Source organism: Triticum aestivum, chromosome 1A (genome assembly GCF_018294505.1).
Source record: "Triticum aestivum cultivar Chinese Spring chromosome 1A, IWGSC CS RefSeq v2.1, whole genome shotgun sequence".
NCBI lineage: Eukaryota > Viridiplantae > Streptophyta > Magnoliopsida > Poales > Poaceae > Triticum > Triticum aestivum.
In genome coordinates this window covers 522,307,748-522,323,337 of record NC_057794.1, presented here as the reverse complement: position 1 = coordinate 522,323,337, position 15,590 = coordinate 522,307,748, and the positions used below count along the sequence as shown (strand labels likewise).

Sequence of the window (15,590 nt, the reverse complement as noted above, 5' to 3'; positions counted from 1 at the left end):
CACAGCTAAGTGATGCGACTCCTTTGGTGCCGCTTGAAATCGAGCACACATGCAAACACTAAGCATAATATCTGGCCTAGATGCACATAGATAAAGTAAAGAACCAATCATGGAGCGGTATACCTTTTGATCGAACTCTTTACCATTGTCGTCGGGACCCAGATGATGTTTGGCTGGCATTGGTGTTGTGAAGCCTTTGCAGTCTTGCATACTGAACTTCTTCAGGCAATCTTTGAGATATTTCTCTTGAGATATGAAGATTCCGTTGCGTTGTTGTCGTATTTGAAGACCGAGGAAGAACTTCAGCTCTCCCATCATGGACATCTGATATTGCTCTTGCATCATATATCCAAACTCTTCACTGTACTTCTGATTGGTGCAGCCGAAGATAATGTCATCCACATATATTTGGCACACAAACAGTTCACCATCATATGTCTTCGTGAAAAGAGTGGGATCTAGGGAACCAGGTATGAAGCCTTTGCTCTTCAGGAAGTATTTGAGTGTGTCATACCAGGCCCGAGGGGCTTGTTTGAGGCCATACAGTGCCTTGTTGAGCTTGTATACCATGTCAGGATGTTTTGGATCTTCAAAGCCAGGCGGTTGTGCAACATACACTTCTTCTTCAATCTTGCCATTGAGAAAGGCACTCTTCACATCCATTTGATATAGAAGTATGTTATGATGATTTGCATAGGCCAGCAGTATGCGTATGGCTTCAAGTCTAGCCACAGGAGCAAATGTTTCATCGAAGTCAATGCCTTCCACTTGAGTATATCCTTGAGCAACGAGACGAGCTTTGTTTCTGACAACTTGACCATGCTCATCTTGCTTGTTGTGGTATATCCATTTGGTGCCTATTATATTGTGCTTCCGTGGATCAGGATTCTTAACCAGTTCGCATACATTATTCAGCTCAAACTGTTGAAGCTCTACTTGCATAGCTTGAATCCATTCAGGTTCCATGAAGGCTTCTTCAACTTTCTTGGGTTCTGTTATTGAGACGAATGCGAAGTGCCCACAGAAATTTGCTAGCTGAGTTGCCTTTGAACGAGTGAGTGGAGCAGGTGCATTGATGCTATCAATTATTCTTTCAATCTGCACTTCATTGGCAACATGAGGATGTACAGGGCGAAGACTTTGCTCTTGCTGTTCATTGTCGTTGTTAGAAGGAATGTCTTCAGGCTGAGCATTGTCTTCATGTTGATCAGGTGCTGAGATAATAAGTTCTTCTTCAGGATGAGCTTCAGAAGGTATAATTTCTCCAGTTCCCATTAGCTTGATTGATTCACTGGATGGAACTTCATTTAGCACATTTGACAGTTGCTCTCTTTGTGAACCGTTGGTCTCATCGAACCGCACATCCACTGTTTCAACCACTTTGTAATGAAAGAGATTAAAGACTCTATAGGAGTGTGAATCCTTTCCATATCCAAGCATAAAACCCTCATGTGCTTTTGGTGCAAACTTTGAGGTGTGATGTGGGTCCTTGATCCAGCACCTTGCGCCAAATACTCTGAAGTAACTGACATTTGGCTTCTTGCCAGTAAGGAGCTCATAAGATGTCTTGTTCAGTAGCTTGTGAAGATAAACACGATTGATTGTATGGCATGCAGTATCAATGGCTTCGGGACAGAATTTTCTTGGGGTCTTGTATTCATCTAGCATCGTTCTGGCCATCTCAATTAGTGTTCTGTTCTTGCGTTCGACGACGCCATTCTGCTGTGGCGTGTACGGGGCTGAGAATTCATGTGTGATGCCCAAGGTATCAAGATATGTATCAAGGCCAGTGTTCTTGAATTCAGTGCCATTGTCACTTCTGATGTGCTTTATCTTGGCACCAAAATTGTTCATAGCTCGATTGGCGAAGCGTCTGAAGACATCCTGCACTTCAGTCTTGTAAAGGATTATGTGCACCCAAGTATATCTAGAATAATCATCAACAATAACGAAGCCATAGAGGCAAGCAGTAGTAGTTAGAGTTGAGTAATGAGTGGGACCGAAAAGATCCATGTGAAGCAGTTCGAAGGGTCGAGTAGTGGTCATGATTGTCTTCGAGGGATGTTTGGCCCTTGTCATCTTCCTTGCTTCACAGGCACCGCATAAGTGGTCTTTCTTGAACTTGACGCCCTCGATGCCTATGACATGCTTCTTCTTCGCAAGGGTGTGGAGGTTCCTCATGCCAGCATGCCCAAGCCTCCGATGCCAGAGCCAGCATTCTGAAGCCTTTGCTAGAAGACATACTGCAAGATGTGGTCCTGCTGAGAAATCTACCACGTACAAATCATCTTTTCGATACCCTTCAAACACTAGAGACTTGTCAGATTCCATTAGTACAAGGCAACGATATTTTCCAAATATTACGATCATGTTCAAATCGCAAAGCATTGAGACAGACATTAAGTTGAAGCCAAGGGATTCAACAAGCATGACTTTGTCCATGTGTTGATCCCTTGAGATTGCAACTCTACCTAGACCCAATACCTTACTTTTACCAGTGTCAGCAAATGTGATGTGGCTCTTGTCGGATGGACGTAAGGTTGAGTCCATAAGAAGACTTCTTTTGCCAGTCATGTGATTTGTACACCCACTATCAATAATCCATTCTGAAGACGTTGGTGTCGTACCCTACAGTGTAGTTAGGGGGATAGGCTTCACCAAGAGCATTGTGAAGCAAAAACATTTGACGAACCAATGGGTTATGAAAGCTTAGATCCAGATTAGGACTAATAGGGAGAGTAGCAAGTGATTCAGGAAAGAAGTACATAGTAAGACCATTCGGGCATTTGATCTTGCGCCCTACAAGATGTTTAAGGTCCCCAGCAATGGCGTCAGACGATTTTGGTTTTCTGCTGGAGACCTTTCCCTGCAAAAGAGAGTTAAGCTTTCTTAGCCACCCACATCTTCAAGGGTGGCTGAGAAGCAATGAGTCTAAGTGCAGCATCTGAGAATTTTGGCTTTGGAGCCCTGGCAAACAGTCTTGCAGGCGGACAATAGTACTCATAAGAATAAGCAGAATAGTTCTTGGTCTTATGAACATGGCGGTTTGATGAACCGCTCTCATATTCATATGCCTGAGTATGGTTTCCCTACAAAACATTTGCGTTAGTGCGACTCAGGTGAGTCCTCTGTCTGTATGAAGCCTTTGGACCGTATGAAGCCTTTGGTCTGAGGTTTGTCTTCTTCACGTGAGGTGTCATGATGACATTCACAGGAAGATTCTCCAGACACCTTTTCGGAACCCAGATCTTCTTCATAGGCGGTCCATTCCTGCAGTTAGTACCAATGTACCTGGCAAACACTTCACCATTCTGATTCTTAAACAGTATATAGTTTGCATCAAAGGATTCATCAATGATAATGGGGTTAGCACAGGTGAATCCAGATAGATTGGATGGGTCTCCTGAAGGTTCCTTTGCAGCAACCCACATGGTTTTGGGGTACTGCTCAGGTTTCCAGTAAGAGCCATCAGCATTCATTTTCCTTACGAACCCAACACCCTCTTTCCTCGGGTTTCGGTTCAGAATCTGCTTTTTGAGGACATCACATAGTGTCTGATGCCCTTTAAGACTTTTGTACATCCCTGTTTCAAGCAATGTCTTCAACCTAGCATTCTCATCAGCAATAGCAGTGGTATCCTCAGCAGAGGGGTTAGTTATCACATCAACAGTTGAAGATATTGCAACAGTAGTAGCAGTAGAACATTCAGCAACAGAAGTAGCATTATCACGCTCAATGCATTTAAGACATGGTGGTTCAAATCCTTCCTGAGCGGGACTGATCTGTTTGGAGTGAAGTGACTCGTTTTCCTTTTGAAGATCTTCATGAACCGCTCTCAATTTCTCAAGATCTTGCTTCCTTTGAAGATAATCATAGGAAAGCTTTTCATGAGGTGTTGAGAGAGTTTCATGACGACTTTCAAGTTCCTGATACTTAACGTGAAGATTTTTTATGTCTTTAATTAAGGATTCAGATCGAGTCATTTCAGCACCTAACAGATCATCGCTTCTGTCTAACAGTTTTTGAATATGTTCCATAGCTTTCTGTTGTTCAGTTGCAATTTTAGCAAGTGTTTTGTAGCTGGGTTTTGAATCACAATCAGAGTCATCGTCACTAGATGTTTGATAGTAAGTAGTGCGTGTGTTTACCTTGGCACCGCGTGCCATGAAGCAGTAGGTAGAAGCGGAGTAGTCCTTGCCATTTGCATCGGTGTCAGTGACGAGGTCATTGTCTTCAGTATTGAAGATGGACTTGGCAACGTATGCTGTAGCCAGACTTGCGATGCCTGAATCGGACTCCTCCTCAGACTCCACCTCCGCCTCCTCAGAAGCGGACTCCTCCTCTGAATCCATTTCCTTGCCAACAAACGCACGTGCCTTGCCAGATGAGCTCTTCTTGTGTGATGAAGACTTTGAGGAAGACTTGGACGAAGACTTTGAGTATTTCTTCTTCTTCTTGTCGTCAGAGTCATATTCCTTGCTCTTCTTCTTCTTTTTGTTCTCATTGTCCCACTGTGGACACTCAGAGATGAAGTGGCCAGGTTTCTTGCACTTGTGACATGTTTTCTTCTTGTAGTTGTGAGCAGAAGCTTCATCATTCCTTGAGCTTGATCGGGAAGACTTTCTGAAGCCTTTCTTCTTGGTGAATTTTTGGAACTTCTTCATAGCAAGTTCCCTTCCAATGTCTTTAGGATCATCAGAACTGCTGTCAGATTCTTCTTCAGATGAGGAAACAACTTTTGCCTTCAAGGCACGAGTTCGCCCATAGTTTGGACCATAGATATCTCTTTTCTCAGAAAGCTGAAACTCATGTGTGTTGAGCCTCTCAAGTATGTCAGATGGATCGATTGTCTTGAAATCAGGACGTTCTTGAATCATCAGGGCTAGGATGTCAAACGAACTATCAAGTGATCTCAGTAGTGTCTTGACGACTTCATGTTTGGTGATCTCAGTAGCGCCGAGGGCTTGAAGCTCATTTGTGATGTCAGTGAGTCGGTCAAAAGTGTGCTGGACATTCTCATTGTCATTTTGCTTGAAGTGGTTGAAGAGGTTGCGAAGGACACTGATTCTCTGATCTCTCTGGGTTGAGATGCCTTCATTGACCTTGGAGAGCCAGTCCCAGACCAGCTTAGATGTCTTCAAAGCACTCATACGGCCATAGTGTCCTTTGGTCAGGTGACCACAGATGATATTCTTGGCAGTAGAGTCCAGTTGAACAAATTTCTTGACGTCAGCAGCAGTGACACCTTCTCCAGTCTTGGGAACGCCGTTTTCGACGACATACCATAGGTCGACATTAATGGCTTCAAGATACATGCGCATCTTATTCTTCCAGTAGGGATATTCAGTTCCATCGAAGACGGGGCACGCAGCGGAGACTTTAATTATCCTTGCAGTCGACATAGCTAAAACTCCAGGTGGTTAAACCGAATCACACAGAACAAGGGAGCACCTTGCTCTGATACCAACTGAAAGTGCGTTATATCGACTAGAGGGGGTGAATAGGCGATTTTTATGAAAGTCTTCAAAACATGGAAGTTATGAAGACAAACGATAGAAATTAACCTATTACCATGCCGCGGAAGATAGACTACACTAGACAAGCCATAGTCAAGTATTCAATGAAGTGAAAGCACAATGACTTAATAGCAGCAATGTAGTAAGGATCAGGTAGGAAGATATTATGAAGCCATACAAAACATGCAGTCACTCAATGAAGACAAAAGATAGTGCAAACATACAATGACTTCACAAGGAGCAACAGTAAGTAAAGGGAAGGGAAGATGAAACCAGTGACTCGTTGAAGACAATGATTTGTTGGACCAGTTCCAGTTGCTGTGACAACTGTATGTCTGGTTGGGGCGGCTAGGTATTCAAACCTTAGGACACACAGTCCCGGACACCCAGTTCTGAACACGCAGCTCAGGACACCCAGTCCTCGCCGTAATCCCCTTGAGCTAAGGTCACATAGACCTCGCCCAATCACTCTGGTAAGTCTTCTAGGTAGACTCCCAAACCTTCACAGACTTTGTTCACCGGCAATCCACAATGTCTCTTGGATGCTCAGAACGCGACGCCTAACCGGCTGGAGGATGCATAGTCCTCAAGTGTAATAAGTCTTCAGATCACACAGACAAGAGGACTTAAGTGATGCCCAATTCTCTCTGGCTCTGGGTGGTTAGGGCTTTATCCTCGCAAGGAATTCTCTCTCAAAGGCTTCGAGGTGGGTTGCTCTCAAACGACAAAAGCCGTACTCTCAATCTAAGCAGCCAACCGTTTATGGTTGTGGGGGGTGGGCTATTTATAGCCACTTGGCAACCCGACCTGATTTGTCCGAAATGACCCTGGGTCACTAAGGAACTGACACGTGTTCCAACGGTCAGATTTCAAACTCACACGGCAATTTTACTTGGGCTACAAGCAAAGCTGACTTGTCTGACTCTGGACAAGATGCGCTCTCATAGTCTTCACTCGAAGACATAGGTGTTTTTGGTTAGGCATCACTTCAGTCATTCTGACTGGTTCTCTTGGACCCCTGAAAGTGCAACTATCCCTAGGTGGTTTTGGTAATTCATAACAACATATAGCTCATTGAGCTAATGCTATTCCAAGATGATTATTTCAGGAAAGCTCAATGATTGACATGGCATGGATGTGAAAGTGGAACCCTCAAAATGCTAAGGACAAAGGATTGGCTCAAGCTCAATAGCTCAAGACTCTTCATTTTATATTTTAGTGATCCAAGATCACATTTAGTCTTTAGAAAAAGCCAATACTATCAAGGAGGGATGAGGTGTTGCTTAATGAGCCTCTTGCTTCATGTGCTTAGTGATATGCTTCAAAACCCTCAACTACTTTCCCATATCCACATATGACCTAAACCCTAAGCCAAACTCGGTCCTACCGATTCTTTCTATCCGGCGCCACCGAGTTTCACTTGTCATAAGCCACTGCCAAACCCTAGCAATTCGGTTCTACCGATAGGGATCTCGGTCTCACCGAGATGGGATTGCAAACTCTCTATTTCCCTTTCGTAACTTTTCGGTCTCACCGAAAGAGCGAATCGGTCCCACCGAGATTGCAATGTAAATTCAGTGTTTCCTTTTTGTAACTTTTCGGTCTCACCGAAAGAGCAAATCGGTCCCACCGAGTTTGCCTGACCAACTCTCTGGTTAGCTTATTACCAAAATCGGTCTCACCGAGTTTGTGTAATCGGTCTCACCGAGATTACGTTATGCCCAAACCCTAACCATATCGGTCCTACGGAGTTGCATGTCAGTCCCACCGAAAATCTCTAACGGTCACTAGGTTTACCTTTTCGGTCCGACCGAGTTTTTTGATTCGGTCCCACCGAGATTGGAAAACTGTGTGTAACGGTTGGATTTTGTGTGGAGGCTATATATACCCCTCCACCTCCTCTTCATTCGTGGAGAGAGCCATCAGAACACATACACAATTCCAACTCATATGTTCTGAGAGAGAACCACCTACTCATGTGTTGAGACCAAGATATTCCATTCCTGCCATATGAATCTTGATCTCTAGCCTTCCCCAAGTTGCTTTCCACTCAAATCTTCTTTCCACCAGATCCAAATCCTATGAGAGAGAGTTGAGTGTTGGGGAGACTATCATTTGAAGCACAAGAGCAAGGAGTTCATTACCTACACACCATTTGTTACTTCTTGGAGAGTGGTGTCTCCTAGATTGACTAGGTGTCACTTGGGAGCCTCCGACAAGATCGTGAAGATCTACCGCTAGTGAGGCAAGTCCTTCGTGGGCGATGGCCATGGTGGGATAGACAAGGTTGCTTCTTCGTGGACCCTTCGTGGGTGGTTGCTTCTTCGTGGACCCTTCGTGGGTGGAGCCCTCCGTGGACTCGCGCAACCGTTACCCTTTGTGGGTGGAGCCCTCCGTGGACTCGCGCAACCGTTACCCTTCGTGGGTTAAAGTCTCCATCAACGTGGATGTAGGATAGCACCACCTATCCGAACCACGGGAAAAACATCCGTGTCTCCAATTGCGTTTGAATTCTCCAAACTCTTCCCTTTACATTCTTGCAAGTTGCATGCTTTACTTTCCGCTGCCAATATACTCTTTGCATGCTTGCTTGAATTGTGTGATGATTGCTTGACTTGTCCTACAATAGCTAAAATCTGCCAAGAACTAAAATTGGGAAAAGGTTAAGTTTTTATTTGGTCAAGTAGTCTAATCACCCCCCCTCTAGACATACTTTCGATCCTACAACCCCACTTAACAGTACGGTGGTTCCTATGACTCAACACAAAAGAAAAATAAATACGAAAGATCTAAGTCTTCGAGCTCCATAGGCTTCATGTGGTGTCTTCTCTTGTCATAGTCTTCAATGTGAATATCTTCATATACCACCTTTGACTTCAATGTCTTCATATATTTTTAGGGGTCATCTCTGGTAGGAAAACCGAATCAATGAGGGACTTTTACCTGTGTTATCCTGCAATTCACACAAACACATTAGTCCCTCAACTAGGTTTGTCGTCAATACTCCAAAACCAACTAGGGGTGGCACTAGATGCACTTACACATGGCGTGAGAAAAAAAGCCCGTGGACCAAGGCAAATGACAAAGGTAGCGCTTTGATCCATTGCACCATCTATTATGAGACATTTGCATTCAAATTATATGTCATGTATTGCAAGACGGAGGGAGTATGGACAAAGGGCCATTTGATTTTGTCATATGTCTTTTCGAAGTCCACCTTTTTGCCGAGATTTTCAAAGTCCACTTTGAAAAGCATCACTCTGTTTTTTTAGTATGAATTGTATTCAAGGCCTCATGTAAAATCAACACCCCCTCCATGATATATCTATCTTTAATAAAGACAGTTTAAACATGATACCTCAAAAATTGTACGACCTCACTAAGTCTATTCATAAGAGTCTTAATGAAGATTTTAAATCTAACATTTAGCAAACAAATAGACCTAAATTTTTGAATTTGTTTGACACCTTTAGTCTTAAGGATAAGGGTAATAATCTCATAGTTAAGTCTGACAAGATTCATATTGTTCTTATGTAAAGGACCTTGATAAGTGCGACACGTGTGGCACGAACATATAATAATTTTAAACGTTTTTATGACAAGTTTAGTGGTGCGAGAATGGCAATTTTAGTTATCAAATAGTATTACTTTTACATCTCACTTAATTAAGTTTCAGAACCTCTATGCATATATAACGACACTACTACCAACCTGTATGACAAGTTATGATATTCAATGTTCACCCGCAAAATAATCATTCCGAAAAATTCCAAGCTTCAGACGGAGCCTCGCCAGGGTTGTTGATGCCAGAGTCTACCACTGAATACACAGACGTGATCATCCCCGTCGCTTGCTGATCGGACGGCCCCAAACACACACTGATCTACAACTCCAGAATCTACCCACTCCCAGAGCTCAGCATCGATCCTCCTCCCCCCACCCTCTTCCCACGCGCGCACCGCACCACAGCATGTCGTGGCTCACGCGCTCCATCGCGGCCACGCTCTCCGGCGAGCCCGACCCCGACTCCGACGCCTCCGAATCCGAGGCCTCCTCCGCCGGCAGGCCGGCCGCGGAGGGGTCCTCGCCGCGCGATCCCGAGGACGAGGAGCCCGAGGAGCCCATCACCCCGAGCCGCGGCGTCAAGGACGACATCTCCGAGCTCACCGAGACCCTCACCCGCCGCCTGTGGGGCGTGGCGTCCTTCCTCGCCCCACCGCCGCCCCCGCCGGAGCCGGAGTCCTCGTCCCCGCGCGCCGCGCCCGCGGAGGCGGACGACGGAGAGGGGGGCGATGTGGACGTGGACGGGGACGGGATCGCGGGGATCCGGAGCGATCTGGCGGAGATCGGGGGCAGGGTGAGGAGCGGCATCTCCATGCTGCAGAGCAACCTGGCCGTGGCAGAGATCTCCAAGATCGCGTCCTCGCTCCTGCCGTTCGGGGAGGAGGAGCCCGACGAAGGGGAGCCCGTCGCCGGCGGGACCGAGGAGGTGCTGGTCTTCGTGAAGCACATCTCGACGCGGCCTGAGACGTGGCTCGATTTCCCCCTCTTCATCAGCGAGCGTTATGCAGACGGTAAGATTCAGTGCCGAACTGCCGATTCAGATAATGCGTAACTTAATAATTTGGTGCACCGGAATGAAATGGGTGGACGTTGTGGTCTCAGTTTCAGTGCGGAACTGCCGATTAATGAAGAAAGTAGATGCTGGAGGTAGTGTTAGAACTTTCCTGCAAAGATCTCAAGCATGCTCGTCCTGAATTAATTGATATGCGCACCTTAGAGTCCCGAAACTCCTTTCTCGACTGGTTTAGTTCTATGTAGTTTGTTGAATAGATTGAAGTCCCCACGTGCACTCTGGAATGCCATTGCACTTCCTTTGAAAGCTACCTACATCGGTTATCACTTATCAGTTCATTGATGCTAGCCTATTTTGTTCTGCATTGCTTGTACACCTGCTTGGTACCAACTATACTTTTGGAATCTTGATGTTGTGATTCTGTCCATCTAGCGATGCATTTTCGCATATTCATGATTTTTCCGTTGTCATGCTATCAATTTGATTAACTAAATCAGGTCAATGTCTTAACTCTTAAGCACCATAACTTGTTTAATATGAATGTAAATATGTAATACCACGCTCCATCGGTTTTATAGCTTTCCACAGCAGTCATGAATGCTTCATATCTTTTTAGAGGTTGCGCATTATGTAGCTATGCACAGGAAATGATGTAAATATCACAGAATTGATTTCAAGCAGCGTTCCCCTATTGCTGCAGAATGCATCACTTTAGGATACATAGGTAATAGGTATCTCCATTTCAGCTTGACGTGATATTGAGCTAACATTTAGTTCTGGAATAAATAGTTCACCCTATTTATGCATACCCTCTCTACGCCTTTTAGTCCTGAATTGGTTTCCTGATGCTTTGTTGGCCTCTAGTTGCATCATATAACTCATGCTTGTCTCTCTCAAATAGAATCATGTTATGTGTAGTAGACCTCACTGATTACCTTAAATCTCTTACACAGTTTCTCTTGATCTTTAGATTTTGAACTGTCGAATGCTCAGTATGTGCATGCACTATCCATGGAACACCTTGTGCCAAGCTTATCAGATTTAAAGGTTCAGATTTGCTCCACTGATATGAGTGAAGCATGTTTCTGGAAGATATATTTTGTGCTTCTGCACTCAAAACTGAACAAACAAGATGCCGAACTTCTTTCAACACCACAGGTAGTTTCCTGCATTACTCACAGTATTTATCATGTTTTTGGCACATTGTTTTTAATTTATTATGGCTTTTGTGCTATGTATGTTGTAATGAATGGAGTGCTTCTTACAGAATTAATGGGACATTTAGCAACTCCAGGCTATATGCCTATATAAGGCTATAACTATAGGCTATAGCACCACAAGCTCTTTGTAGTCAAGAAATTTATTATCTTGAGAACTATTTGGTCCCTTTACAGGTGATATATGATTTGATATGCTATATTTAGTTATTTAGTACGCACATGTAAAGAACTGAATCTTCGATCCTGGAACTGGGTGATCTGTGGTAGAAATGTGACCCTTAGGCTATGTTTAGTTTGGGAACAAAATGGAATGGGATGTCATGGTTCCATTCCACTGGAACGGCTTGGTTCCGTTCCTGTGTTTGGTTCGGAACTTCGGATAATTAGGTGACCTGTAGGGTTGCATTTCAGTGTTTGGTTGGGGAGATGAAATAAAACGAATTTGGTTCAGGTCGCCTCTTGTATAGAAATGGTGAGATTACCTCTGCATATGTGCAATAGAAATGGTGAGATTACCTCTTTTATCTACAAATTATTTGAACTGAGCAAAAATGTCAATTGTATTTCAGTATAGAACCATCAGTTGCAGCAAATAGCGATATCAAACGATCCGACTAAGTAGGATCACACCACAACCACACAACATCAGTAGCTGCATCCATAAATAACTGACATGTGGTACACACTTAAGAGTTCATAGTTCAGAGTTCAGACTCCCGCATGCACCAACACTTCAGAGTTCAGACTTGACATTACCACACATGCACTTGCTGATTGCAGTTTACAACCAGTAGCAATATATTCTCTCTTGCTTGCATTTCTGTACTCTCTCGAGAAAAAGCTAGCTAGCTGAAAAGGCTAGCCAAGAAGATGAAGCTCTCAAGCGAGAAAGAAAAAGGTTGGCGTGAGTAGATCGATTCGGCTCAATCCTAGAGAACCTGGGGTACCTGAGGTAGAGAACACCATGCCAAGCAGAAGCACCTTGAACAGCGCGGCGTACAGCACCTGGGCGGTCAGCACGCAAACCACGGCGAACACCCCCATGGCACGTGGGTCTGCGTCGGCTTCCTTGCCGGCTTGCTCTTGGCCAAATCGGACGCCACCCAGCAGCCAACGGCTACCCCTCCCGCCACACTGCCTCTCTTCCTCGGTAGCCGCCGCCACTGATTTTCCATGGCTGCTAGCCCAACGCCACTGGTCGCATTCTCACTGGAAGCACCGCTGCTCTTTCCATCTGACCATCTCCGCTGCCACCATAGACGATGGGATATGATTGGGTGTGGTGAGAGGGCATGGACGGTGAGTCGAGAGGGGTGGAACTGTGTCTAAGGAGTATATTCTCTTTTGAGGAATGTGTGTTCTGGTTCCTTTTCAAACTAAACCCAACAATATGTGCTATGTGTAGGATGAACCCATTACATTCTACCCTATGCCTAAAACCAAACACACCCTTAATGCACAACTTATATTAACAGTTTCAGACTGCAAATAGGATGAATTCTGTTTGCTTAAATTGATTAAATCGTTTCGCTTCAGGTGGCCTATCCGTCCCAAACAAATTGGGCTAGGCTAGAGTTGAAACCCATAAGATCTTGAAACCAAGTCATGGTTCTGGCACGTGGATAGCTAACTTCCACACACCCCTGTCCATGGCTAGTTCTTTGGTGATATTCCGGTCCTTCAGATCTCTCTTCCTGGACTCCTCCCATGCCAAGTTTGTTCTACCCCAACCTCTCTTGACATTATCAGCATGCTTTAACCATCGCTATGCACTGGCGCTTCTGGAGGCCTGCGTTGTATGGCCACACCATCTCAGACGATGTTGGACAAGCTTTTCTTCAAACAGTGCGCCCCCAACTCTATCACGTATTTCATCATTCCGGACCCGATCTTTTCTTGTGTGGCCACATATCCATCTCAACCGGGAGGTATGCTAAGATGCACTTCAAGTTGTGACAGCATAGAATCAAGAAAGGGCGGCATTTACTTAATTGTTGCTTCAAACTTGATCAAGTGTTTTTATTTTTCAATGCACACTACCAGAGTGATTTTCTCCTTAGGTCTCATTTATTTTCTGTTCCAAATTATTTCCACATTTTAATTTCCCCTTTTCCCATGCAGATCCTAGAAGCAAGGGAGGAGCTGCTGCAAAGCTTACAGGCTAAGAATAAGCGAGGATCTGAAACTACCAGAGAATCATCAGAGAATGCGAATGAATCCTCTGCCCCAGCTGAAGAGAAGGTGATAGAACCTTCAATCATCCAAGACAAAGAAGTCTCCATATCAGAGGTCCGTTCGTTTGAAGAACCCACCTCCGACATCACGCCAGAAATCGAGGCCGAGAAGTTCCCAGTGTCAACCACCGAAGTGGAAATCATCGACAAGTCAGTGATCGAAGAAGAGCTGTTGTCAGTGAAAGATAAAATCAGGGCCCCACTCGTCCAGTCCAGACTCCACGCCGACACCGATGAAGACGAAGTGGACGAATGGCCTGACGATGACTCAACCGAGGAGCCCGAGGCGGTAGCGGCAGCAAGCAACAGGGCTTCGCTGGGGCGGGAGGAGGACGTGTCGTTCAGCGACCTGGAAGACGACGACGACGACGACGGCGGCAATAAAGGGTCGGGCAAGTAGCTAAGATAATTTCTAGGTCCGGTCCCGGCACAATCATCCGAGCCTCCATTGGAGCAGTCCCACAAGCACACGCTCGCTGGCTTCACTCAAGGGACTACAGAAGGCAGCGGTGGATGATTACGCGGTCATTATTAGTCTCCCTCTTGAGAGGCGATGATGATGGATCGTGGAAGCTGGCTGGCTAGCTGGGCCTCCCTCGACTGGCCTGAATTAGAAGAGAAGCACAAAACCAATAATGATGGCAAGCAAGTACGTACATCTGTATCGTTTGGCCTGTTTCTGTACATAGAGCCCCCTGGTGCGGGGCTGCATCCTGTATGAACCAACCTGGCAACGTACCACTCTGGCCGTCCATCTGTGTGGGCATAATGGTGCAGGTGCGCGCACTCAATAAATCGCTCGATTAGCTGAAAGCACTTCGGTTTGGGTTCGTCGTACTTGAGATCCACCAAATGTCTTTGCTTGATTTCTGGTATGAGTTACCCTGGGCGCAGACCTGCTTAAAAAGTTTTACGCACTTGTGGTAGTACATGCTGTCATGGAGTGAGCATGAGGGGGAAATGATGAGCAGCTAACTTGTGTGAATCATGCGTCCAGCTTCTTCGAACTACAGTATATAGTGAGGTTGCTGGTACACGCATGATGGCACGCACGAACACCCAAGTAATTCTTGCGTAGATTCTTTGGGCCGGTTGGCGTGTGGGCATGCATCTCGCGGCCGGCACGCGAAGTGATACGGAATCGACCACGTCGTATGTGATCACCGGCGCATCTCACTGGACCGCCGTAGCGAGCAGTGTGCTACTCCTGCACCCGACGACGGCGACGGTGCGCGCATCCAATCGGCGGGGCACCTACACGGACGGCGCCAGCACGTGAGCTCGTACGACGCCGCGCCTCCCAAACGAACAAGAAAGGGGGCGCTCCCCCCTCGCGCGCGGCGGCATGGCAATTGGCAAGTGCAACCCTGGGGATCGGCCGGATGGTATCGGTGGCGGGCCCTTGCCTCGCGGAGACATGTGCAAGGGGACTGCAGCTGCGGAGCGATGTTTTATCCGCCGATGCCGACGTTGCCGGCGTCCCCGGTGGACTCGCTGCTCGCTAGATCGACCCCGAGAGCGACTGACTGACGGGGAGGGAGAGGTCTCTTTCCTCTCCTCGCAACGTGCGCTGTCTCCCGCACCCGGCGCCCACGACCGCGACCGCCACCCGTACCACATGCAGTATCCTCCAGACACAAACAAAACTCATTTCCAAACAAAACATGCGTGCAACGACACTCCACCCGTGGGCGTGATTCTTCTCCCTCGGTTCAGCATCGGCACGATCAGCAGCAAAGAGTTCGTGCTGAACGCGGATACAGAGAAAAAAAGAGCTTCAGACTGTGGCTGGTGGCTACGTACGCTCGGTGAGTTGGAACGTCTGCAGCCAGACCATGGAACTTCCAGTCGACAGAGGACCAAGTTAAGTACTGCAGGAACTGGGCCACAAGGCAACCGAGAGCTGTTCCAACGCGCCGACTCAAACGAACGGTGCCTTCGTCCGCTTTTTGTCCGTTTGAATCGGCCGTTCGTCTTGTTTAACATTTAAGTCGGCAGTGCGCACAACGCCCGCGATCCATTTTATCTTCGAGCACAAATTTGA

The 15,590-nt window shown here is 46.2% G+C and overlaps 1 protein-coding gene across 1 annotated transcript; it reads left to right on the top strand.

Annotated features, from left to right (window-relative positions):
• The first annotated feature begins 9,431 nt into the window (after positions 1–9,431).
• On the top strand, positions 9,432–14,359 carry LOC123062666 (uncharacterized). Its single transcript, XM_044486287.1, has 3 exons — positions 9,432–10,090; positions 11,063–11,250; positions 13,434–14,359. Exons 1-3 carry the CDS (start codon positions 9,487–9,489, stop codon positions 13,944–13,946), a joined length of 1,305 nt encoding a protein of 434 aa, XP_044342222.1. The 5' UTR covers positions 9,432–9,486; the 3' UTR covers positions 13,947–14,359.
• Positions 14,360–15,590: the final 1,231 nt, after the last annotated feature.

What these genes read in the sequence shown, in the direction of transcription:
- LOC123062666 (XM_044486287.1), top strand. Translation starts at nt 9,487, where the DNA reads ATGTCGTGGCTCACGCGCTCCATCGCGGCCACGCTCTCCGGCGAGCCC. An exon ending in CAGCGAGCGTTATGCAGACG is followed by an intron (nt 10,091 to 11,062) that starts GTAAGATTCAGT and finishes CTTGATCTTTAG; the next exon opens with ATTTTGAACTGTCGAATGCT. An exon ending in AACTTCTTTCAACACCACAG is followed by an intron (nt 11,251 to 13,433) that starts GTAGTTTCCTGC and finishes TTTCCCATGCAG; the next exon opens with ATCCTAGAAGCAAGGGAGGA.